Source organism: Epargyreus clarus, unplaced genomic scaffold (genome assembly GCF_041222505.1).
Source record: "Epargyreus clarus isolate Ecla_fem2 unplaced genomic scaffold, WU_Ecla_fem_2.2 ptg000024l, whole genome shotgun sequence".
NCBI classification, from domain to species: domain Eukaryota; kingdom Metazoa; phylum Arthropoda; class Insecta; order Lepidoptera; family Hesperiidae; genus Epargyreus; species Epargyreus clarus.
The window spans coordinates 12,479,940-12,507,616 of NW_027332231.1; the positions used below are offsets into that span (position 1 = coordinate 12,479,940).

Sequence of the window (27,677 nt, forward strand, 5' to 3'; positions counted from 1 at the left end):
AAGTATTATTACTAGCATATAAAAATGAATGAAAGGTTTTTGAATGACTATAAGAGCCCAAGGTAAAATAGAACGCAGAACTATTTATATTATTGAAAATGGCTCTCGAAATTTAGTGGTTCACATCAATGCAATTGGGCGTATTAAAATTATATAAATAACATTGATCAGACACCCTAGATCAAATTCCAATAAATACTTCAATAAAACCAGTTATGCAATACTATCGAAGAATACCGATATCGAATATTAGAAGAAAGGACACAGGAAATTGAAAGAATTGCTAGATTTAGAGATAATAGGAGGAGTACATGAACTTCACCGCGGACTTCTCCAATAGTTCCGATTTTCAAGGACACTTCTTTACTAATAAGCGGAAGAGTTTTTTATGTATGCGCTAATGTCTGGAAGTATTGGTTCAATTTCAATCAATATTTTAAAATAAGTTCTACTTTAAAATAGGCTCTACGCTATAAATAATTAGAATAGGTTTTTCTAAACGAAACGTCTTGCGCACCAATGTAACTTCTTCATTGACCTCCCTAAACCAGCAAGTCTGATAAATAAACGAAGTCTTTAAAGTGGTACTTGGGGTGGTTCTAGGGCTAGTCAAAGATGTTAACATTTATTTTGGAAACGACTGACCTGAACATGGAATATAATGAGGTTCCCACTCATAGAGAGTGTTTTTATCTGGAAACATTTCTTTATTGTAATTTCAGTACATTTTGTGAAATTAATTACTAAATATCGACTAAATTGAAAAAGGATAATTCATCATATTCCTATCTTGGCGAACGCTGCAGTAATGGTTATAATTATGTAGAAGTCGTGTATGGCACTATTGAATATCACGAAAAGTTCTACAGGGTAGTCCGCGACAGCATATGTCTATCTTTTACGTGTAACCGCAATTACTCATTTTATGTTTTAAAAATTTTAACATTTTAAGTTGATGGTTCGAAGGGTTTAATAGATATCAAATATAATCTTTATTCAAATAAATTCTTTTAAAAACTCATGCATCTAAAATAGATAACATTTGCTCTTTATACTTAGTATGTAATTTGGATTAATAGTTTGGAAGGGATTATGAGTATAACCTGAGCAGGATCATTAAAATGAAGTATGCACGATAACATTTTTGTTTTTAATGGGCTGACTAAAATACAAACCATAGCTAAAATTTGTAGGTAGTTATTCTGTTTCTATGTCTGTTGTAATCATAGGATAACATATTCCATATTTTAATTTGAAATATTTGACAATAAAATACTAACTTGTGATCTTAACGGGAAAGGTCAACGAATATGATTAGATACTTGGATTTGTATAACAGACGAAAGCATAGAATGGGAAGAGTGAAGACGTGAAGTGGATGAGTGGAGATAGTGAGTTTCCTTGGTATATCGTCAATCTTTTATCCACTATTCACCACTGTCGGAATTGAGTGTCAAAACCGAGATGTTTAAAACGACTTAAAATAATTTATAAAAAAAGGGAAAGAATATGGAGACCGGAAAAGGAGAGCGTAAAAACCATAATTGGTGTAGGTAATAAAGTATAGCTAAAATAATAACACACCGCACATAATAAAATAATTTGTCGGACGGGATATAACAATAAGGAATAAAGAAACTGGCTAAAGACTTCGAGAAACATAAGTCAATAAAAGCGTGCGAAAGGGCAATGGAAAGCGGTTGAAGATGAAGACTTGTCAATCGAAGAATCGACAGTTAAAGAATAAAATATACTTAAGTAATATTATTGATTTAATAAGATATTACTTAGATTGTAAATTATATATATAAGTAAATAAAATTTGTTAAAAAGGAAGGGATGTAGTGTATGTATCTATTAAATAGATATGTATGAACATTGTCTCACGTATGCCAGTAGAGAGGGTAGCTGTCAAAGTCAGTCTGGTGACGTACGAGATACGGATCGGACGTGCAGCCCTGCTCGGAGCTGGTGTAGTGGTGAGCCAGTGCATGTTAAATAGCCCCCAAGGTTCTTACAAACATTACAGTACCTATTATAACACTAGTCGAACTGTCTATTTGCTGCTTCTATTCTAAAATTCTAGTGGCTTTAATATTTATTTACGTCAATCATTAATTAATCAAACCAACTAATTCAATTAATTTAAATTTAGAATTGATCAGACAAGTTAGCACGCCACATGCAAAATCTGATTGAAAATTAAAATAATTTGTAAAACAAATCAGTTATTTCAATCTTCATTTATTTCTATTGTACGAAAACATATAATTGATTGCGTCCGTTTGTTCATTCTGTCACGTGTCATGACACGGGACCGTTGTAACGGGCGTGTCAATTTGACAAATTTGTAAACGGGACACCGGTCAAGGTGATGGAATTGTAATTTTTATTTACTAATATTTTTAGAATTATTATTTTCGCAGATCTGATAATATTGTTTATATTTTATCAGATCTTTTCATATTATTTATGGAATGATGTGTAGACTATTTAGGGATTTCCAAACATAAAACATTTATTTTTAATTTTAGTCGTTATTGTTTTTTTGTTGTTTTGTTTTTGTTTGTTGTTGTTGTTGTACCTATGTTTGTTTGAGAATCACATAAAATGGAATTAATCGATTTAAAGTGACACTTTAACGTGGAGTAAAGTAAAGTGGAAAATAGTGAAAGTTGTGATTTAATTTGGTAGATTTGATGTTGTCCCGGGACCGGAATAGGGCTACAGTATTCACTGCCTGTCGTAACAGGTGACTAAAAGGGGGCTTCTGTACCCTTACCAGGAGTTTTTACGTTTCGACAAATATGACTGTTTTGGTATTTGTTTACGTATTTGCCCATACAAATTCCAATCAGCGCCCCTAGCGGATTGTGTCAGAACTAGGAAATCGTATGGGTCATTGCGTAAACAAATACCAAAACAGTCATATTAGTCGAAACGTAAAAACTCCTGGTAAGGGTACTGGAGTTGCGAGCGGCAAAAGTGGGAGCAAGAACCAATCGGCCAACGACCCCGGGAGTTACGGGGGTATGTGCGGTCGCATAGCGTGGTACCATGGTACACACCAGACGGTGTGGCGAGCGTCTTGTTGCGTGTGGACGGAGCCCGATGGGGCAACGCGCTAAGAGGTCTCCGGTTTCATTCCTTTGGATATGCCGCAGTCCTTTACGCAGCGTCGGGGTCGGCCCCCAGTGGACTTTAGTGCGGTAAGAATCCCACAAAACCTAGGGTACCGGGTACCAAAAAAAGATATAACGGTCCATCCGTCTTCGACACTATTTAAGTATTATTCGTTCAGTTCTTATTTTGTATACTTATATATAATGAATAAAAAGTAAAGTGATTACTTTTTCATTACCTCATCTTTTTATGATTAACGGATTTATTTTTCGTTTTCATAATTAAATATCCGTCTGAGAAGTGTTAATTCAAGTTAATCATTAAGCCATCATGAGCCACAACTTATTATGAATAGAATTTTAAATTAATCTAGGCGCATATATTTAATTCACGTTCACTGCGAGAAATCCGTTTAGAATAATGAATAATTAACTGTAACACATTATTTACATAATTATACCTATTTACAAATAGGTACCTACTTATCGAGATTCTTATAACCAATTTGTTTTCAAGGTGTATAAAGTACCAGATTAATTATACGTTTATTTGATTTTACTTTTACTTAAAAGATAATATGTATTAATACATAATATCTATGTACTATGTAATACCTATAATTTACCTACATAATGATAATATGTATTACGTAATATATTTTACGCATATAATTACCTACTTATATACGCGAAAAATCTAGTAGGTGACATTACTTATTAGTAGAGAGATAGACAAATCTCAGATATGTAGCTTTCCTTACGATTTTCCCGTTAAAATATATGATAATTGTCTTTAGTGGTACTTGTAACTGTGAATAGGCACTAACACAACAGTAAAACAAAACTTTATAAATTAAATACTACTGCGCATGTGCCAAATCCGAATCGGTAGGAAATTTCAGTCGTTCAGGATAAGTCAGGTTGGCCGAGTGGTCTAAGGCGCCAGATTTAAGCTCTGGTTCCCGAGAGGGAGCGTGGGTTCGAACCCCACACCTGACAGAATTTTTTATAAACCACTTTTTTATTTTCGTTTTATATTTTTATATGTTAAATTAAATAGTTATTTATGCTTTCGTAAGCGAATATTAAATTTAATCCAAAGTTCTTGAAAACTGAATAGTAAATACTGATATTTGCATTTTGTTATTTATGGTGTGAGTAATTCTTGTAGGTATTTTAACGCAATTTATGTAATTGTCCAAGTGCCAGTTGAACTTGAATGAATGGTTCCGTATTATCTAATTTTCATTTATTTTTTTATTTTGTATATGTTATCATAACAGCTATAGAAGTACAACATATTGTGAACCTATATTGTGAAAATATAAAGTCCATCTGTTACGGTTCAATAGAAAACGAAAAATACCTAATGATAAATAGCTTCTGCATCTTATGGACATCTGTAATCAACACCAGATAAGATTAGATTTCTACCTGAGGTTGGCAAATATGTTGCTATCTCTGGGGACTAAGTTCAAACCAGACAACAGCAGCACTTAATATTACTGTTAGTAGGCAGAAATAGATATGGTGGCGGTGTCTCCAGAATCGATCTTAAAAGGGTTCTATCATGTTTAAATTGCGCAATACGGAGGTCACAAGCGTAGCCGGGTGCATAGCTTGTACATTAATAAATCATGTCGAATGTCGCACGCCTACATTCAACACCTACTCTATAGTTAGTATCAATAATCGATATATCAGAATCGTGATCGACGAGATATCGAGATATTGAGCCGCGATAATTAGGGCTGTCACAAATCAAATCAAATTTCTTTATTCAAAATACAGCGTCCAGCGTCCTTTACAGTGTGTTTTTGAATGTCATTATATCTACCACCACTTCACAAGGTGTTTCGTTATGGAGAAGACGACTCAGAATACGAAATAAAAAAAGTTGTAGCTATGTATAAAAATAAGGTATAAATCTTTGAAAAGAAGTTTATTTTTTATTAGAAATATTAATTTAAATATGATTTAATTTATTCGTATCACAAACATTTTCTTCGGATAGAAATCGAACCTGAAATATCGTATTAGTTATTAGTGCCTTATAAGCCTAGATATAGTACATACATTCTTTTATAGACTCTGTTATTTATATCAATTTAATCAATTTAATCCTCAAAACTCACAGTATCAGAAAAGGATTATTATAAACCAACACCAGAAAATCTATACAAATTCTTGATAAAAAAAATTATCAATCTATATCAAAGTTGACAACCCTAAAAAACCTTCAAAGCAAGACTGGACGAGTAGCGTAGTAGCCTATAAATTTAAGGCCTGAGCAATTATGCCGCCATTTATATCTAAACTGTTTATTAAATTATCCTTTACTTTTATTTGATGAACTTAACCTCATTTTTTATGTAATGGGAACAGTATTGTTTGTCTATTAAGTGGTCACTACCACTCATGGACAAAACCCAAAATAGCATTGTCGTTTTACCTAACGTTTTTTTAAATATATTTGTATTAAAGTACCAAATGAGCAGTCGACGGTATGCGACCACAAATACCGCCGTCCTTCCCGGGGTCGCTTACTGGACGGTTCCAGCTCCCAGTCTTGCCGCCCGCAACTCCGGAATCCCCCTTTTAGTCGCCGTTTACGATAGGCAGGGGATACCGTAGCCCTATTCTAGTCCCGGAACTACAGGGACAAAGCCACAAGTACCTTTTTTTTTTTTTTTTTTTTTTCTTCTCGAGGGGGAAACCTTCAAAAGGTACCCGACGACGTGGGAGCGACGCCGGGTTATGTGGGATTTTTACCGCACTAAAACCCCCCCGGTGGCCGTCCTCAACGCTTGTTGGAGAACTCCGGGATCTCCAACGGAACACAACCGGAGCCCTCCAAGCGCGATGCCCAACGGGCTCTACCCTGGGGGAGCAGTTTTCGCTCCTCCCACACCACGTAGTGTTTACGACGGTATGCGACCACACATACCGCCGTCCTTCCCGGGGTCGCTTGCTGGACGGTTCGAGCTCCCACTCTTGCCGTCCGCAACCCCGGAAGCCCCCTTTTAGTCGCCTCCTACGACAGGCAGGGGATACCGTAGCCCTATTCTAGTCCCGGAACTACAGGGACAAGGCCACAAGTACCTAGCAACCCCTAAAGGTTGAAAGTCTCAAAGTAGATAGTACCCTTGTCTCTCTAACTTTCTTTAACATAAAACAAAAGCGCTTTAAACTGATGTTATCTGTACTAATATTATAAAGATGAAAACTTTGTGTGTTTGTTTGATTGTAATGAATAGGCTCAAAAACTTCTGGACCTATTTTAAAAATTCTTTCACCATTCGAAAGCTACATTATCCACGAATAACATAGGCTATATTTTATATGAAATATATTTGATAAATAGATTTTGAAACGGTACAAAGTTTGCCGGGTCAGCTAGTAGGATATAATATGTGACAGTAGAACCTCAAACATCGAACGAAGATTCAAGGCCTTATTTTTTGGATCCTTGTAGAATATCTTAGATAATCCTTTACAAATACAAATTGTTTATATTCCATTCCGAAATATTAATTACTAAGAATCGTACAATGATGAATGATTTCAACAATCAACAGCTTCATTGTATTGATTGTACTTAGCATTTCAACTGTGCAGTGGATGATAGAGTGGCAATTATGACCATCCGGGTGTAGATTTAGGGTTCCGTTGGCGTTGCTGTAAAACCTTTTACACTTTACTTATTGTATCTTACTTTATTGTATCTTTAACCGACTCTCAGTAGTCGTAATATTTTTCGAGTCTATGTATGTATGTATGCCCAAACTGAACTGAAGTGGTCTTATGTGTATTCGTATAGAAGATGGTATAACCCCTTGTGGTTCGACTCCAGAAGCATCACCATATATATACAATGCAAAGGTTTCCATCTTAATTCCCAGGGGTAGTAACGCATCTATGGTCAACCACAGGTAGGAATCTAATCTTATCTGGGATTGATTACAGTTGTTCATTGTTCATAGGTACAATGGTACTGTTGTACCATCCGGCTTACCATCAGGTGGAATGCATAATCATTTGCTCCGCCAAGTTTAAAAAAAAAATCTTTATGGGCGTCTGCATCATACAATAAACTTATCCTTCACATGGTTCTAGCTTTAGTAGTTAAAGCTCTGTGATGAGTCAGAAATGAGTATCCTTTCGCTTATAAACAGATTGTACTGAACCAACAAGTTGCCTACCACGTCGTTCCCGTCCATATGACTCAGCCAATCCTCGTTGACGCCTCAGCATAATTGCCCGCTTACTAAACGTTTTTACATACTCCAGTGTCCGGTATGGCCACCTTATAATATCAAATGTATTTATAAAGGCCGGTAGTAAAAACCGTAAAGTTTTTGCTCATGCCTATTTCTGCCTTATTGCGGCATTATAACACGCTGTATTCAGGGAGAATAGTTCATACTAGCGAATTCTATAGCTTTGTCCGAAGTGTTTTATTGTCTTTATTTACTCACGTACTTACTTCCTTTCTTCCTCATACAACATTGCCGTGGTCCTTTGTGAGTCGGAAAACCAAAAATTAGGTTGACAGCGTTACTTAATGATAAACCGTCGTAGAGTCAACTTACCTTGATGATGCTCCGTTTTAGAGCGAAACACGTGTTGGTGGTGGTATGTATGGTGGTGTATATTTTTAATTTTTTGCATCTGTACGCATCCTTTGAGGGAGGGAGGGTGGTACGTAATGCAGGGTTTAAAAAATATATACCGTCATACATATTTGTAGCGGATTGTTGCGAAGTAGTTTTAATCTTAACTTAATAGCATGGATTTCCGCAAAGTAACGCCTGATACAATTAACTTTCCTTATGATGTTTGCCTGTATCGCTTAAGAAATTGTCAACTAATTTCTAATACACACACAACTTAGAAAAATCGGAACTGCTTGGCCGATGTTCGAACCTCGGACCTCCCGATAGGTCAAGCTAACAACCACTAGTCTATCCATGCTTTTAATAAATTTCATTACCTTTAAAGGGTAACTTCGAACTACTATCGTTCTAAAATGACATCATGAGCGCATATTAAACCCCATCTTAACGTCATAAAAGGTATAACTCATAAAGTTGCTGTAATACCACATCACATCAAAATGGAGCATCGCCCTTGGAATTCGCATGGAGTATAAAATTGAAATCACGTCCTTAACAAATGCTAATACAATTAACTGGATAATGATGTCTCTGCGGTCTGATTTACGTCATGGTCTCATTCTGTGACATGTATGAGACATACGTGGACGTTAAGATAAATGTTATTTGCAACTAGATTTTACCGGTTACTTCGTCTTGATTTAAACAGATGGTAGCATTGTGTATTTAGTTTATCCGAGGTAAAATAGCAACACTACGTACCTTACACTCAATTACATTTTTAAATCATCAGAAATCATACTAGTTTGCTTATTAAAGAAAATATTAATAGTTTTCTTTAAGAAAATTGGTTTAAAAAGAAAAAAAAAGTACTTTAAAATATTCGCTATATTTATAAGAAGTTGGGGTTTATTTGTTACTTGTTAGACCAATTCAACAATAAACCATTTGTCTCATCAATAACTCAAGCCAGGGTTGCATGTCAAAGAATAAGACATGTAGGTATACATCCCTATATACATACTCTGGAAAAACGTTACTTACCCTTCGCAGTATAACAAAAAATTACAAACATTATGTCAAATCACATTACAAATCGCATGCCAAGTTTAATTCACTACAAATTGAATTGATAAAATTGTATGAGAACGACGTATGGGAAAAGTTATCATGATAGGTATACCTAATTACGTTGCGTGTACTGTAGTATGTTATTTCATTGATTTTGACACCATAAAAGCTACTAACCAATCATTACGTGACGCAAGGTGTAATAAAATTTAATGCTTTATAAATAGCGGACTAACTAAACATGCACTTTGTTTCACCCAAGGACATTACCACGGGCAATGGGGTTACTCCCCTCACCCTTCCTGAGCCTAAATCGCCGCTAAGAGGAGCAATTGTTCCCTAAAAATACATAAACCACCGTTCCATACACTAACACACGTTCAACAGTTTAGCTTTTTTTATATAATATAGGAGTAGCAGACGAGACAGTTCATCTGATGGTAAGTGGATACTGCCGCCCATGGACATATGTAATCAACTCCATATAGGATTAGATATTCCTACCTGAGGTCGACCATAGATGCGCCGCCACCGCTGAGGACTAAGCTGGAACGCTTCGGAAAAGTATGTCTCCCTTACCCTTCAAACCAGAATACCGCAGCGCTTGACACTACTATTAACAAAAATAGGTGTGGCGGTGGTGCCGCCGGACTCGAACCACAAATGGTTCAACCACCTTTAGCTGTTTTTCGAGAGCTGTAATGTAGCGATCAAACTCCATACCCAGCACACGTTTCCTATTCGCACATGTCACCGCGCATGACCGCGCCAGTCACAAGTAATTTAAATCAATTGATGTAGGAATAACGCAAAGAGATACAGCATTGATGCAATCGCTAAGTCACTGAAAATCGCTAAACGCTAGATATCTGAAATCGCCCCTTCCTGCCCTCCTGTCGAAGCTCATAGCAGATATTCACAATTCAATCATTTAAAACATTTGCGGATCACTTCTGCATTAGTACCACTGTTGGTAAACTAATGGAATAAGAACCATTACTTCGGAAACGCTATAGAGTGCTGAGTGCTGATATAAAATTAATTACTTCCAATTTAATATTTTGAATAGTAAACTAAAATGTAGAGCTAATAATTTATTCGTCAATTTGCAGTTTGGTGAAGTTCAAAGGTTGCGAGAGTTAGCGATTACATCCAAATTTACAGGTGGCATTTCGTTAATTATTATTGAGATCCATGCAAAGGTCTATAACTCGAAACATCACATTATGCACATTACCCAATATAGTTTGGATGCATAGTAATGAGCATTCTGACAAGAAAGGAGGCCGCGCGTGCAGTTCAAGCTTTTTGATATAAAACAGTGTTTCTAAAAGTTGCCGAAGGTATAATTGGTATATATTTAAATGGAAGCAACATTTGATTGGCGTTGTCATTGCATTACTGTTCCACTGCTGAGCACGGGTCTCCTTTCAAAGTGAGAGGGGTTGGTCCATAGTCCACGGCGCTGGCCAAATTCGAATTGGTAGACTACAAATCCATAAGATATTTTTTGGAGATCACTTTGGCGTGTAGATTTCCTCATGACGTTCGCTGTTAAAGCAAATGGTAATGTTTTTTTTTTTTTTTATATTATAGGAGGAGCAGACGAGCATGCAGTCCACCTGATGGTAAGTGGCTACTGCCGCCCATGGACATCTGTAATCAACCCCAGATAGGATTAGATATTCCTACCTGAGGTCAGCCACAGATGCGCTGCTACCCCTGAGGACTAAGCTGGAATGCCTCGGAAATGTCTGTCTCCTTTACCACACCCTTCAAACTGGAACACAGCAGCGCCTAACACTGCTGTTATTAGGTAGAAATAGGTGTGGCGGTGGTGCCGCCGGAGTCGAACCACAAAGGGTTCTACCACCTTCGAGTAAAAAAGCACATAACTTGAAAAACTGTAAAAAATGTAAAAAAGCACATAACTTGAAAAAACAGAGGCGTCCCTAGGATTCAAACCTCGGACTCTCAGTTTGAAATCGAATCTCTTGTCATTCTATCACAAAATAGTTTTTATTTTGTGACTGACGCTATCAGTGGTTCTATGATTCTCTATGCAATTGTGCATGTGTTATAAATAAAACATGCAAAACGATAGGTTGGAAAAATAAATAAAAGCATTTTTTAAAGACCTTAACTAGTTATTATTACATTTCTTATATATTCGGGGCACACATAAAAGCAAACATGAAATACTAACCTACTTTCTAGAGTTAAATCAAAATAATTACATTAAATTGAGTCAAAACATTACAAGATGGATCATCATAGCGTACACTAGACGCCATATTTGATTGACAGTTACATTATAAAATCATACAGGTCAGCTACACAAGGTCGGTCACGAGAGTGTGTTCTCTAATATTATAAAAATGTTATAGAACTGTTTGTGCGTAGAACAAAGGAGTGCAAAGTATGAGCAAGACAGTTTTTGAAGGTAGAACTCAGAGGAACTCCGATGACAACGCCACACTTGCATATTCCGCTTTTAAAGGTATGGTAATGGTAGATAAATAAGGCAGAATTGTCCAAAGCGTTCCAACTTAATATTCAGTGGCCAAAAGTCAGATTGCCATGGACGACCAATCCCAGATAAGATTAACTTCCTACAGATGCTTTAGGTAGAAATTTTATCTTATCTGGGTTTGATTACGGATGTCCATGGGCGGCAGTAGCCATTTTCCATCGAGTGCACTACATGGTTATTTGCCAATTCTTTAAGCCATTTTTGGGAACCCTACCTGACGGCGACAACTCAAAGTTAAGTACTAAATCTTATTTCTGACGCAGTGGCAAGAATCAGCTACGAAACAGCTGCGATTAGTTACATACTTATATTTGGGGTCTCGAGCCCGAGCTACACGTACAATGAGGATTTTACCGTTATTCTTATATCGTTATTCCATTTATCTAGGTATATTTATAATATAGGAATAGCAGAAGAGCATGTAGTTCACCTGATGGTAAGTAGCTACTGCCGCCCATGGAATTCTGTAATCAACCCCAGATAGGATTAAATATTCCTACCAGAGGTCGGCCATAGATGCGCCGCTACCTCTGAGGACTAAGCTGGAACGCCTCGAAAAAGTATGTCTCCCTTGCCAAACCCATCAAACCAGAACAAAGCAGCGCTTAACACTGCTGTTATGAGGTAGAAATAGGTGTGGCGGTGGTGCCGCCGGAGTCGAACCATAAAGGGTTCTACCACCTTCGAATCATGCAGGTTCTCCTTTACATCCATTTCGACCTTCAAATTAAACGACCATTAGGTAACACAGGCATGCGTTCAACGAATGCCCACCTTACATTTCAATGTGTCAACAATGCATGCAATTTTCCAAAGCGTAGGTGCTATTGATAACATTGACAGCAATTGAGTCGTATGGATCTAATGTAGATGTCTCGATGTCATGTGAAGTGCAGTGGGCGGTTGAAGGTCGAGTGTGACAGCGGCCTAAAAGTTTTATATAGTTTCGAATTTCGATGCGCGTACATAATTGGTGGGAAAATAAATATTCAAAAGTGCGAATAAGTATCTAGACCGTCTAGACTGTGTATGATTTACAGTTTACTTTTTGTTTTTATTTTTTTTTAAGCTTTCCAATACATAATATAATTTAAAAAATGCTACAAACAAAAAGTAAATCTACCTTTTTGATTCTCTTTTTGTAGATTAATGTATAGTACATGGGTACTCAATAAATAGGATCTTAGGTCGAATTGAACAAATGTTTTGAGGACAATAAACTCAAGATCATGACCATCATCTATTCAGTATTAAAAATACAATGAAATAATAAATTAAAAAAAAAAAAAAAAACTAAAACACAATAAGAGGGACACTGGAGGTCACTGGAGGAACACAGCTCACTGTGTTCCTCCAGTGACCTCCAGTGACACTATTCAAAAAATATATTGGATTATAAGAACCTCAAAGTAATTTTATTATTGTATAATTTTACTTTGAGATAAAAAAAAAGCATTATCACAGTGTAAATAGTGACATCTATCTGTAATCTCAAAAATGTCTGTGTAAGGAAATCTTATTTAAGTTGAGCAAAATTGTATAAACTATTTTAAAACTCTATTTACTTGATTTAATAAAAAACATCCTTAGTCAATTATTAGTATTTTCAATAATTAAAACATTTTACTATCATAACGACATATTTTATCTATGCAATTCGTTTCGAAAAAGTGCCGTTGCCTGGCTAGGACATGACATTTAAAAAACTTCAGTCGAATTTGACAAGTGCGGATTGTATCGATCTAGCAGGTAAAGAAATTCTCTTTGTAAAGAAAATTTGTTGCTAATAAAAATGGAAAAAGCTTTTCTGATACAGAATCAAGCTAAACAGAATGGGGAAACAGTCCAGTATTACATTAGAGACTTAAATACTTGGGAAAACGAGATGAAACAAAAGGAGGCTGCATTGAAAGGCGAAGCCCAGCAGGTTTCTAATTTCGAATTTCATCGTATCTTTTGTGGTTGTTCACTTTTATTTTTTTTTAATTTTCAAAACCGGCACCTTGTCTTGCTGTTTGCGGATTATTTTTAATTTAATTTTGGTTATTTTTTCGTTTATCAATGTATGCGTCCTATTGTAGTTATTTTCATTTATTTTACTTTTTTATTCGAGAATTTGGATAGCATGAACTTTATTGATTATTGTGTGTCTATTATTTTGAATTATAAATGTGTTTAGAAGAATGTGACTGAATCGCGTATAGATTTGTGTTGTTTTAGTACAGTATTTAGTAATTTGTGTCTATCTATTGCGAAAATAGAACTATAAATAATAAGAATGATCAATATAACCATTTTATAAGTACAATAATACGAGTATGTTTCTTGATGTTTCTTAAAGAAATGTTATTTTGAAATATTTCAACTATTGCTTGGTCTTATAAATGTTATTTTGAAATATTTCAACTATTGCTTGGTCTTTGTAGAGAAAGATTTAGGTACCAATTTATTATCTCTATTTAAATTATGATTATAGATGGCTGTATACTACTTCTTTAATAAATTTATGTAGATATAGTCCGCACCATACTGCTAGTCCGTTCTGAAGTTATTGCGAGCAGGTGTAGTCATACAATTTACTATGGAGATGCAACTCATTTCTATATTCAGAGAGGACTAGCAGTTTTGCGCGGACTATACCTAAGTAAATGGTATAACAGACTTCAGTTATGTAGTAGCCTTCAGAAATAAACCTTTACGTTATATAGAAAATATTGAAGATATTATTTATTTATTTATTTAATAATAATAAATAAATAAGATATTATTAATAATTACTAGTAATAATAATGCACTGATAGGAAATGGTTACCGATGCCTACATATTTAATCCACTCTGTATAAAACAGGAGTTTTATCCGTATGTGATCACAGAGCTATGTATCTACTCCTGAGGACTAAAATAATCACCTCATATGTAATATGGCGTCTATAAATCTGTGTATATGCACACTAAACAAAAAAAAATAGTTATGTGTCGTAATGCTTTTAATTTATAATATTGTAATTTTATCTTTTACTATTTATACATACTTATATGATTATATGAACAACTTTAAATATTTAATCATAGAATTTATACTTTATTATTACTACAAATATATATACAATGCATAGCCTTATAGACAAAAGTTATTGTCAAACTGCTAGTCTGCTCTGAAGTTGTTGCGAGCAGGTGTAGTCATACAGTTTGCTATGGTGATGTGATTCATTTCTATGTTCAGAGCAGACTAGCAGTTTTACGCGGACTATATCTATACTCAATTTTGTATAAATCTATTTTAAATGCTTATAAAGCTTTATTTATAACTACTAAATGACAAAGTTGACTAATCATGAATATATGTAGTTCCGAAACCAGGTGCCACCAGTTCGCAGCCGGCAGCGCAGGGAGAAGTTCCTGAAAAACAAGAAGAGAAACAGAAAACGCCCTGCGACAACTGATTATACCGCTTGGGAGACTTTTGATGCTGTAAGTTTTTTTGAGATAAAGATAACAAAAAGTCACAAAGGAAGTGAAGTGAGCATATATACTGCTGTCCTACCCGGAGTCGTTTGCTGGACGTTTTGAGCTCCCACTCTTGCCGGCCGCAACCCCGGAACCCCCTTTTAGTCGCCTCTTACCACAGGCAGAGTCCTCTTACGACGGTACTACAGGGACAAGTAAGTATACTGGAAAGGCTAAAAGTCTAACACTTAACACTAAACCTAGTCTTTCCAGTGACTATATATTTTAAAATATTGGAATATCAATAATAAGTTATATCAAGTCTTAGCAACACAAACAGAAAGTTTAGTAGATAATTATGTCATGACATTTTTAATATTTCTTTTAAATTTGAACCCTATTTTTACAGTACAACTGCAGAGGGTAATGTTTTCCAGGCAGATGTATGTCTTATTTTTGGAATACCTCAATGAAAAATAATATATAAATAATATACTTTGGTAATGTATAATTTTTGAGAACCGAACAGTATTATTAAAGTGTTGTATTAAAATATAAAATTAGTGTCAATGAAAAATTGATAACCTAGTATGCCATACCTTGTATACCAATAACTGACGTATATGAGTTAGAATGAATGTCCTTCCTTGGTAGGACAATTCAATTTGTTTATGATTAGAAGTAGCAACCATTCACATAGTCCACCTGACGGTAAAAAGGTTAATATATATATGGTAAAATGGATTTTTGTTTTCAGGACAAAGCGTATGAAGAATTGGATATGGAGGAGGTGGGTCCACTGTCCCTAACTTTGGATGGTAAACAGAGCGAGATTATCAAGCAAATCCAACTAAAAGAGCAAGCCCAGTGCCAGAAAGAGAGGGTAATATGTTTTGTTGTTTTTATACACACTTGTTGATTCAGCAGTCCATCAGAATGAATTTCAAGCTCTTCTAATATTATAATATAACGTAGGTTTGGGGTTCAAATTTTAGGCACTGCATTTTCAATGTTATGTGCATATTAAATATGAATGATTATTACATATATTTATCTATACTAATATTATAAAGAGGAAAACTTTGTTTGTTTGTTTGTTTGTTTGTTTAGTTGTAATGAATAGGCTCAGAAACTACTGGACCGATTTTAAAAATCTTTCACCTTTCGAAAGCTACATTATCCACGAGTAATATAGGCTATATTTTATATGAAATATATTTGATAAATAGATTTTGAGGCGATACAAAGTTTGCCGGGTCAGCTAGTGTACTATATGTGCAAAAATGCAACTATGTAGATATTACAAACATACAATTATTACAAAATTATTGGTACATATTTTACTGGACATATGTAGTATCCAAGTTTCTGGTGTCCATTATAGATCTCAGTTTAAAATTCGCTCTTATAATTTTTTCCAACCACATTAAAAGATATATAACTTCAAAATAAATATAGTTTAAAAAACTAAAAAACACGCTTTTATGTTAAAATCAACTAAAAAGCAAAAAATAATCTTCAATCTAGCGTGTGGGGTGCTCCATTTATCAGGTTCGAAAAGCGGCCCACACTTTTTCCACAATTATACTATTTACTGTTCCTTAATTGATTCCTAGATTGAAGATTATTTTTTGCTTTTTAGTTGATTTTAACATAAAAGCGTGTTTTTTAGTTTTTTAAACTATATATATTTTATTAATTTTTAGTATTTGTTGTTATAGCGACCACCATCATGCATCGTTTGTAAAAAAATGAAGTGTCTATCTATTACGGTTTAAGAGATAAAGCCCAGTGTCACATGTACCGACAACGGAGGGTTTCGTTTTACCCTTTGAGTATCATAAATCATAAAAATCATTCTACAAGAGGGTGTTATAGATATGTTTCAGAACATTTGAGTTATAGGGAAATAACATTATTATTTTCTAAACTAAAAATCATGCTATAACAGTTATTGAAACTAAAAAGCAATTATTTGCATTGTAGTAACTTGCGATGAACTTTCTCACAGGCGCTTTAACAATTTCGCCTCGAAAATCGTTAATCCTGAGGATGTTGATAAGGACAATGGTACAAAATTACTAAAATCGTGTATTGTCATCGGTTTTTGATAATTCTTCAAAATTTTGAATTAAACTGAACGTTCAAAGTGGATAGAAATCGGGTTCAAAGATTCCATTATGTTACGTACATACATACATATAACCCAAGCTAATAAAAGCGTGTTAAAAAATACTCATAGTTGTCTGAATGAATATGGTCTTTGACCATGTGCCGGACTGTAAAATCCTTTTATTACTTTTACAATTTTATGCTACCTGCCTACAAAAAAATTTCATGGCATGTTTTAATACCATATTATTTTCTTATATATTAATTTCAGGGCAACAAGTTCGTGAAGGTTGAACGCTGGGACGACGCCATCGCGTGTTACGACCGCGCCATTCAGCTGGTCAAAAATGACGCCATATACTATGCTAACAGAGGGCTCTGCTATCTCAAGAAGGACAGGTTAGTTTTTAATTTTTTATCTTTCCACAGGTCTCTATCTATTGTGTAGAGGGCTCAAGTTGAGATCTTAATTAAATGGTTGGCATTTGTGAATGTCAGATATTTTTAAAGCTAAAGTTGACCCAATTATGTTATAATGTGCTCTTAAAGTTAATTGTTCATCATTTACCTTAATAGATAAGAAAAAAATCGTAAGATGTTTCCAAAGATTTGTGAATTATTTCAATTTGAAAAAGGTCCCAGAAATTAACCTTGACATATCTGACCAGGATTTTCAATCTCACCATATTTATTGATTAATAATGTCTTGATTTCAATTCTACATGCCTTTCCGAGGCCTTAAAAATCTAATGTAACTTTGCAAAACACCTTCCAGAAATTAACCTTGACATATCTTAGAAGGATTTTCAAACTCACTTATTTATTGATGAATGATGTTGTGATTTTCTACATGTCTTTCCAAGGCCTCAAAAATCTAATGTAACTCCTCAAAACCTTTCCAGCTTACACCAGGCCGAATCGGACTGCACCGAAGCCCTACGCTTGGACCCGACATACGTGAAAGCCCTACAAAGACGGGCCACAGCACGGGAGAAGCTCGGTTCCCTTCGGGCAGCGAGCAATGACCTCATGGAAGTGCTTAAGCTAGAACCCCACAACGCTGCTGCTAAACGTCAATTGGACTCGATCAAACAACGCATGGGGACTAAAGGGGTGAGTAACACACAATTTGTATGAATTATGTGTGTGTTACATACAAATTAGGAATTTGGAATAATTAACTGATATTTAATACATTAAAGCAAGTCTGCATTTTTTTAGTGCGTGGAGTAGCACACGAGCATGCAGTCCACCTGATGGTAAGTGGCTATTGCCGCCCATGGATATCTGTAATCAACCCCAGATAGGATTTGATATTTCTACCTGAGGTCGGCCACAGATGCGCCGCTACCCTGAGGACTAAGCTGGAACGCCTCGGAAAAGTCTGTCTCCCTTACCACACCCTTAAAAACGGAACACAGCAACACTTAATACTGCTGTTATTAGGCAGAAATAGGTGTAGCGGTGGTGCCGCTCCTTCACCTTAAATTCTGCATATTTTTTTATCTGAAATGCTTTTAAGTGTGTATAAAATTAGGAATCCCAGTTCATATAATAAAATAGAATAATTTATATGCATAGAATAGGTACTCATGTAATCAGGTGTTACTAACTTTAGGTCCTCTAATTTTGCTTTAGTTGGTCTGCTAATATTAGTCAGATATTCTTTGCTAAGACTGTTTAACAATCCCCAAAACTTCTTAAAATTATGATATTTGCAATACATTGCGTTTTCTGCCGCTATGTGTTACATTCATTATAAAAAAAGTATTTTGATAACATCCTCTTTCGTAGCAGCGTATGGATCCGGCCTCTGTGAGTACTTGTAGTTAGTTCTCCTATTTAGTTACTTTAACTACCGGTGTCATTAAAAAAATCATGACATTGTCGTAAAAAAACTGAAATGTTACAAATGAAATGTAACCCTTAAAATATACCAAAATGGGGTTATTGTTACTATAAATGTTGTTCGAAAATTTGTCGTTTTGAAAACCACATCAAATTTCATAGAGTATTTCAGAAGTATTCTAAAATACTCATAGGTTTTATTTGCTTAAATTACAGAGGAAGGCCAAATCGTCACCAGTGACAAGTCCAGCACAGCCGACCAACCCACAAATGACCAACCAACAGCCAACACAGCCAAAGTCAAAGGTTGAGCAACAGAAACAAAAAATGGGTCAACGGGTGCCCCCGACCCCCCAACCCAAAGTCACTGGGCAATGGGTCCCCCCACAGACACAAAGCAGGATCTTTGGGGTACCACAAGCTTCGAAAATCCATCCGGATATGAAACCAACACCCATAACTACAGTGGAGCTGAATAGTGCTAGCGGTCTGGCTAATTGGAAGGATGGTGTCGGTGAGAATGTACTGGTCATTAAGCCTGTGAAGAAACCACCGCATTTGAGATCTAAGGTAAGTTGTAACGTGTGGTAACCTATCTAAAATGTTTGTCTGTCTGTCTACCTGTTTGTTCCGGCTAATCTCTGAAGCCCGCTCCACATTCTCGCGAGAACGCGAGAAAAACCCGATTCGTATCTGCTCCACATTCTCGTTCCTCGTGCTTTTCTCGCGCTCTCGTGAGAATATGGAGCGGGCTTGAAAGTTTTGAACTGATTTTAATGGGACTTTCACTAGAAATTACTTGATGTTACAAGGAGTATCTAAGGTAATATTTTATTTTAGAAAAAATAATGAGGGTTCCGCAGAAATCAATTAAAACCTATGAAATATACCGAGTATTTACGCTTATAAACGTGGGTGAAACTGAAGAGCAGGGTTCTTTAAAATAATATTAATGACTACCAAAACTTACAACAGAACTAAAAGTAAAGAAATATGATTTTTCATTATCAATACCTTTCATTTTCTATTTCCAGAGGGCATTAAAAACCATTCCGATTAAGGAAATACCGCTCGGCAACGCGACCAATGAACAAGAGAAACCACCGATGCGCATGAAAATTGTCGAAATCAACGACAACCAGGCTCAAGGAGACACTAATAATAACGACGAAAAGACGGACAAAGTTATACGCGATAGAAATGTTGAAAGAAACATGAACGGTCAACGCACAGTCTTTGCAACTGCAGAACGGGTGCAGAAAAATGTTAATGCTTTCCTACGGTGCATGAATAAAGATAATTTGAACGGGGAAGCTAAAACGAATGAAAATAAGGAACTGAATGAGAATGTAAAGGTAGAAACGCAACCGATGAAAATTCAGGAGAGTATAATGGTGCCGCCGGCAAATAGTGTCCAGTTTATGACCGTTTGGCGCAGTTTGAAGGGCAATGATACTGCAAGGAGCGAGTATTTGAGTGTGAGTATCGATTTTGTGTAAAAAAATATTGAAGGTAGAAGAATTTTGGTGAAATTGCGGTGGCTAGGTCATTGTGTACGATATATAACTTGCTATAAAAACTACTTCTCAACAGTCCATTACCAACACATATGCTGCTGTGGAGACTTTCTGTATCTCATCAAGAGATGGCACTTTCTCTACCAAAATGGTATATAAAATTGCTTGTAGATGGCGTCATCTTCTCGAATATATCAATATGGCACAATCTTAAAAGCAATTTATTTAAATAAATATTCATAAGTTTTTAAACATTCTTTCATATAAGAATGTTGTAACATTTAAAGTTTCTACATATTGGATCTTTCTTAAAAACTTTTTAAAAAGTATAATAATAGTATTAAAAAGGTATGTTTTTTTTTTTCAATTGTTATATTTCTTGTATTGGGTAAATCAGACGAAAGTGAAGTTATCCGAATGAAACATAACTATAATGTGCAGATCTCATACAGGATAAAGTTAATTTCCTATGAAATTAGTTGTATAAATAAAGAAATATTATTTCTTTCAGCTGTTCGAGCCGACTAAGATTCCCAAAGTGTTCGCGAACGCCCTCGAGTGCGACGTGTTGTCTGAGATGATCAAAGTGGTGCATGACCACAAGAACAAGTTCGGTGGTAGAGTCACCACCTACCTTAAAGAGCTTGGACGTGTGAAGCGGCTCTCTGCTCTGGTGATGTTCCTCTCATCGAATGATAAAGAATGTGAGTTAAAATAATCATCTATTATGATTAAAAATATATATATAAAAAGTCGAAAAAAATACTATAATAACATTCTTTAATTAAATTAATTATGAAATTAAACAATGATAATCTTTAATAGTCTTAATAATATTAAAAGAATTTACTAGAATGAATTATAGTATTTTTTTTGCGCTTTTTTGTGGTATTTCTCATCATCATCAACCCATGTCTCGCTGCTGGGTACGGTCACCTCTCTTAACGATAAGGATTTGTGGTATTAGATTAATTTAAAATTTAAAACCTGGTCTCCATAAATTTAATCCTTTGCATATAATCTTATATATAAAATTCTCATGTTACAATGTTAGTTACTTATCCGAGGCGTTCCAGCTTATTCCTCAAGGGTACAGTTATTCCTGAGCAGTGCATCTGCGGTCGACCTCAGGTGGGATTCTAATCTTATCTGGGGTTGATTACAGATGTCCATGGGCGATAGCAGCCTCTTACGATCAGATGGATTGCAAGATTGTTTGCTACTTCTATCACATAAAAAAACTATATCCACTCCATTTCTTTATCACACAAACATTTACAAAATAAAACTTTCATTAAAAATCTTATATATTAAATTCTCGTGTCACAATGTTAGTTACCGTACAGCTAGTACAATTGATAAATTTTATTTCCAGTACTGAATGAACTGCTCGTGCATTGCAAGACGGCGGAAAACTGCAGCGACGAAGATATTGCCGAGATGAAGGAGAAATACGAACTCTAAGTCCTTTACAAATCTTATAATAACTTAACATTGAGTAGAAACACTATATGTTATATGAGACTAATGTATTGTCATCTTAAGACATCATGACAGCTGTGTTAAAGAAATGATCTCTAACGCCCGTTGTTAATAACCCATCTATCTTTTCGTCTACCAATCGAAATCTGCGTGTCTAGTAAGGGGTTGTCAAATATTTATATTTGGTACTTTGGCAAAGGTAGATCTCCCGCCGGGCTAGGTGATCATGCCCGGAGAGCGGCCGTGCTCCGACAGCCTCAGTTCGGAGCTTGTATACGTACAAGATGCTTATTAAACTTCGATAGCGTGATCCAGGATACTCGTGGCGCCATCTCTGGACGAGTAGCGGAAGTCGCTACAATACGAAAAACATTAGATAGATCGATCATTGATAATGTAAATTCTCTGTATTAAAGCTCAAAGTATCAAATTATGAAAAGAATCTATGTTGAATGTGGTTAGTTGGACGCTAATGTCGTGCCGCCACTTCCCAATGATGGGCATTTGTCTATATTTGGGGATGCCATGCACAATATATTACGGATTGGTGCCCAATCCTTGTCAAATGTTTTCAAACCGGCATAAGGCCAACAAGGTTGAACGACTTAAGCGCAGGTTTAGTCACTAGCGGTCACCCATCCAACTACCGATTGCGCCCGACATTGCTTAAATTTAAATCATAAGCCACAGACAAGGAGGGCTTAAGGTGTGAATATTTTCTACAAATTACAGAAATAAATTAAGTTTTGTATGTAAATTGAATGAAAAATCTGTGTAGGTCGTCTTTTAATTATATTATTCATAATAGGGGATGGTCGTTCCTCCTAACGCTCCTCGAGTTTTCACCATTAAAAATTACATTTTAGGATTCATCGTTTATACTAAATAGTATAGGAATAAATACACATTTGGTCTAAATTTTCGAAAAAATATGTCCTAGGAGAACAAATATGAGTTTATGTCACTTAGCACTATTGCTTAACATTATTTTGATATTTTTACTTTATCATCTCAAACCTACGTTTTTTTGTGGTCTATGTGTCGTAATATATTATCATGGTGCAAATTTTAAAGCATTTAATTATCCTCTTATAAGCATTAATTAAAGTTAACCCAATTTTCGGAAAATTCCCATTATGTTAGTAAAAATATGTTTTTTTCTCACATAACTTTAATATATTAGGAATATATTGATGTACTGTGTTGTGTGCACAATTTTATCATTTGTACAATTTTGTCATTATTATCTGTAATTAATATATTTCTTGTACAAAATAAGTAGTTTGATGTGCAATACTTACTGCAATTCGGGTGCGTTTATAAAGAAGCTTATATCCGGCGCCGATTAAGTACAGAATGATGATCATTGCTATCTTTTTTTATTTCATGTTAAAAAAGTCGCGTACGATTATAATATACATATCTTTTCCTGAAATACATAGTAAAAAGTAAATGTAAAAGTAAGCAGATGTTTTACTAACAAGTTCAAAATAAGTAAAAGATATTGAAACATTACAAATCTCATTTTATCGTTTGTCCAAATTGTCCCAATATGCTTCTCCTGTGTATAATATACAAGTACTTATAACTATTATGTATTTTATTTGCTTTTTATACATTTTCTCTAGCTGTTGTGTCGTCTTGTGTTATAAGATTTCTTCGTTGTAGACATTTTATAAATAACATGTTTCTTTATAAAAGGCCCTCATAAAGCGTCACATTCGATTACAATTGGTATGATGACGGTATTAAAAAAATCAAAGAATAAGTGATATAATAAGTAAACACAATATAATGAAAGGATCCTCAAAAAGACCCACCTTAAAAAACTTAAAGATTTATTATACTTTTAATAAAATAAAATATTGCAGTCGGCCATCTTGCCTAAATGGCTCATCGGGGCGTGAATGACGTCATTTTTGGGTGTTTCCCGGAATTGCTTGAAATTTTGTATGGGATGTTCTAGTGTGACGTCACTAACGGACGCCATGACACCCGCGAGCGTTTTCGCGCATAATTCACAATAGGTATAAAAAGATGCTATTGTTTTCGTGAATACTAATATTATTGCCGAAATAATACGGTTTTTGGAATCAGTAGACATGTACGTACATTATAGAAGGGGTTTTCAACATTTGTCATCATGCCTATTGGGCCTATAAGATACCGAGAAATCTTGTAGTACGAAGAAACTAGAATTGATCCTTTTATTAATTTGCAGTGTTATTTGGTGATAAATTGATTGATTCATTGGTTCATTTGAAAAATATCTTTTGTTAGCTGTACCTATAAGCTTTTTATGTACCGATGTAAATAAATATATGTATTATTGTACGTAGCCGTAAATTAACTACTTTGTTGTATATTTTGGTCTCTTATGATGTCGATTCGGGGTTTTTCGGCACGCAATTCAAATATTTCGAAATTATTTAGTGCGTTATGAAAATTATCATTCATTGATTAATTTAATGTAAGTGAAGGGCAACTAGAAAACTTACTCGGAAATGCCTGAGTTTTTCATTAGTCTCAAATTAATGTGAAATTTATACATATGCATGTGGACAGCGTACTGGGCTATGGCCTAACGCTTCTGAGAGTACACCCAGAAGTAAATCAAAACTGAACACAGTTTTGACAGCCAACAGGCTCATCATAACAGGGATATTGGATTTCAGATTGAATTTTGATGTAACGTTGATACTAAAATAGAAGGTAAATAGAGTAAATACATACTCAAATTGGATGATTGCGTAAAATAAAAAATATCTGGCTTTATGGTTCTTCAATTATATTTTCGCATAATCTGTTATCACATTCAATCGCCAATATTGTTAATTATTATGGTAGTTCACCAAATTGCACTGCACAAGTGTTCATACTTAGATATAGGTAGTTAAGAGATCGGTTAATGAAAGTTTGCACATTCACACGAAAATACATAAATATACTCGTATTTTATTTTGAGTTAAAGAAAGACTCACAAGCGGTAAATACCACCTGGATTTATTATATCATTAACATACATTTTTCAGTATAGGAAACAAGCATGCAGTCCATCTGATGGTGAGTGGCTTCTGATATCTGAAATCATCTCAGAAGTATGGTACTAACTGAGCTCTCTCACAGATTCGTTGGTACCCCTCGTATAAATGTCTCTCACATAGATAAGTATAGATATCTCACCGCTTTGTAATTGAAGGAAGCCATGGCTTAAACGGCTGACAGTTCTGTCAGCCATTTCATGGCTGTCATGGTGTAATTTACGCGGAACGATGCCGACATGCGCAGTTAAGTGGTGTAAAACACGAATCGAAGAAAATGTGTGGAAATATATCGTTTCACTCGTAAATGATATAAAAACTACATTTTATTAATATTTTTCAAACACGAAAATAGATGAGAGAGACAATTTCAATTGTCAAAACCGGTTACATTTTCTTGTTAGGAGTGAGTAAACTTTACTAATATATGGTCTCCCATAACACCCTTTAACCAGAACAGCGCTAACGTTACCATGTAAAGGCAGATATATCTTTGTCCAACTATGAAGGGTTATAGCACCTTTATCAAAGCAATAGTTATCTCTGACATCCCCATAAAGCTATATACGTGCGAAAGAGATAGACTGTTACGCGTGACGTCATGCCGCTGATACATTATTCTCTGACATCCCCTTAAAGCTATATACATGCGAAAGAGATAGACCGTTACGCGTGACGTCATACCACTTGTATATCGACACAACACAAGTACAACTTTTGGGTCTGTGTGCAAATTTTAAATAACCAACTTATATATTATATTATTTGGTTAAATATGCAAATAGTCATCGTTTATTTGTTTGTCATTATTTGACTTTAGTTTAATAAATTGGTGCGAATGGTTTTTATGTTAAGTTCTGTGATTGTTTTATTTGAAATAAATGGTATGTGTTTTGTAAGTGGTTTTTTATTTCGACTTAACCTATAAATATTATAGAAATTATTTTTTTTTCCTTTTGGTATCACAGCCTTGTTTTTGCAACTCATACAGGCATTTATACTCATTCAGGATTGTGATATAAAAGATGCAAGCAAAATTAGATTAAAATGTAACGCAGTGATCATAATGATCAAATCTGTCCTGTTTTTTTTTGGAGGGGGAAACCTTCAAAAGGTACCCTATGCTGTGGGAGCGACACGGGGTCATGTGGAACTCCGGGATCTCCAAAGGAACGCAACCGGAGTTCTCTTAGCGCGTTTCCCCGTCGGACTCCGCCCAGGTGAGCTTGATGCTCGCCACTCCGTCTAGTGTAGGTACACGACGGTATGCAACCACACATACCGCCGTCCTTACCGGGGTCGCTAGCCGGGCGATTCGAGCTCCCACTCTTGCCACCTGCAACCCCGATAAAATATCAGTCAAAATCATACATGTTCTTACTTAATTGACCCGTGCAATGAACAGAATAAAATAAGAAATAAGTAAGTGAAACTAATAATTAAAAAAATCTTGGTAGTTAAGTACTTGATTGAAGATAAGATGTTTTCGACAAGTAATTTAAAATCTTTGTAGCTGTGGCCGACCTCAGGTAGGAATATTTAATCTATCTGGGGTTGATTACAGATGTCCATGGGCGGCAGTAGCCACTTACCACCAGGTGGACTGCATGCTCTTCTGCTACTCCTATATAATAAAAAAAAGACTTACGGTAAGTTGGACTGCTAGTTCCTTCATTAACCATAACCCACCCAACCCTGTCCCACTACTGGGCTATGGTCTTCACGCAGAATGAGGCCGGTTTGGACCATAATCCACAACCTTGGTAGTCTTCACACCTCTTATTTTTCCTAACCATCTTTTCACTGTTTATGCATCATAAGTGATAATTGATTTCTAAAAGCTAGTTCATTGCAGGGTATTTAATAATTACACATCGGTATTGTAATGAACTTTAACATCCCAAGAGTGCTACATACCTAATGAACAAGAAACGTTCTAATTAGTTGCCCGTAATCAATGTACTTGTATCGAAATGGGGTCAAGTGGTTCGATTGAAGTCGGTTCGACTGAAAATGTGTTAAGCCAATATAATGAAATGTCCATAAGTAACCTGTTCGGTTACCTACAAAGCCTTAATCAATACCTGAATGAGGCTAAGTTTGCTAACCTACCGTCTCTATTTTCTTCATTGGGACATTGAATAGTTAATCAACTCTTTGAGTACTTTAAATAAACTTAGGATAAGAGGTGAGACCGGGGTGGCATCATCGCCACATCTAATTATAGCATGAAGCAGGTCTTGCCTATCGGTGGAAGAGTGTATTTGCCGGTTGACTTACATTGTGATACGACCTTCTTAGGCCTCAGGAGTGGTAAGACTACATTGCTCCTGTGATCGGCTTCACGTAGAGCCCTACTTATATATTTTAGTTAGTGAGTTATATGTACTTGAAAATTGATTACAGATGTCAATTTAGTGACTACTGATTAGTGGTTTACTCACGATTTCGTTCACCGTCAAAACAACGGATCTAACGCACTTAACTAAAATTGAAGCCCCATACCTGTGATTCGCACCTCGGGCCCCTTATAAAGAGATCAATTACGTTAGTGTATTAAATACATAACTATATTAAAATTAAATTTCAATATTATAACCATTATTAGGTATAATATTTTCATAAACAACCGAAAAGGCAGTTCGAACCGAATCTGCCTAGTACCTCGGCGTGCACCGTTAATATTTTCAATTAAAGAAACCAAATATAAAGTAAACATCAATACAGTTTCATTATTTTAGTATTTACTGAAATAATGCCGCAATCTCCCACGCGGGGCCGATGGGGTTTCTTGGAAGCCAAGCGATTGGCTTGACGCTTATTTGTGCTCTTATCTCTTCTCATTTGTACACACCAGACATTAATGTTTGGACGGGAGCTAGCGTAC

General features: G+C 35.4%; 1 protein-coding gene and 1 non-coding gene across 4 annotated transcripts; both read left to right on the top strand.

The window, feature by feature from the left end:
• The first annotated feature begins 4,037 nt into the window (after window positions 1-4,037).
• TRNAL-UAA (transfer RNA leucine (anticodon UAA)) lies at window positions 4,038-4,121 on the top strand. Its single transcript has one exon. It is a non-coding gene; the product is annotated as a tRNA-Leu (tRNA).
• An 8,893-nt stretch (window positions 4,122-13,014) lies between these two features.
• On the top strand, window positions 13,015-25,689 carry spag (RNA polymerase II-associated protein spaghetti). 3 transcript variants are annotated; one of them, XM_073086265.1, is made up of 10 exons: window positions 13,015-13,091; window positions 14,692-14,814; window positions 15,548-15,673; window positions 17,174-17,301; window positions 17,805-18,015; window positions 18,700-18,717; window positions 18,967-19,320; window positions 19,785-20,228; window positions 20,779-20,971; window positions 21,643-25,689. In XM_073086265.1, the coding sequence occupies exons 3-10, from the start codon at window positions 15,572-15,574 to the stop codon at window positions 21,729-21,731; spliced, it is 1,539 nt and encodes a 512-aa protein (XP_072942366.1). In that variant the 5' UTR covers window positions 13,015-13,091; window positions 14,692-14,814; window positions 15,548-15,571; the 3' UTR covers window positions 21,732-25,689. The 3 variants fall into 3 exon arrangements, with proteins under 3 accessions (XP_072942366.1, XP_072942363.1, XP_072942365.1); XM_073086262.1 differs by lacking the exon at window positions 13,015-13,091 and adding an exon at window positions 13,098-13,269; XM_073086264.1 differs by lacking the exons at window positions 13,015-13,091; window positions 18,700-18,717 and adding an exon at window positions 13,098-13,269.
• Window positions 25,690-27,677: the final 1,988 nt, after the last annotated feature.

What these genes read in the sequence shown, in the direction of transcription:
- spag (XM_073086262.1), top strand. Translation starts at nt 13,135, where the DNA reads ATGGAAAAAGCTTTTCTGATACAGAATCAAGCTAAACAGAATGGGGAA. An exon ending in TGAAAGGCGAAGCCCAGCAG is followed by an intron (nt 13,270 to 14,691) that starts GTTTCTAATTTC and finishes GAATATATGTAG; the next exon opens with TTCCGAAACCAGGTGCCACC. An exon ending in CCCAGTGCCAGAAAGAGAGG is followed by an intron (nt 15,674 to 17,173) that starts GTAATATGTTTT and finishes TATTAATTTCAG; the next exon opens with GGCAACAAGTTCGTGAAGGT.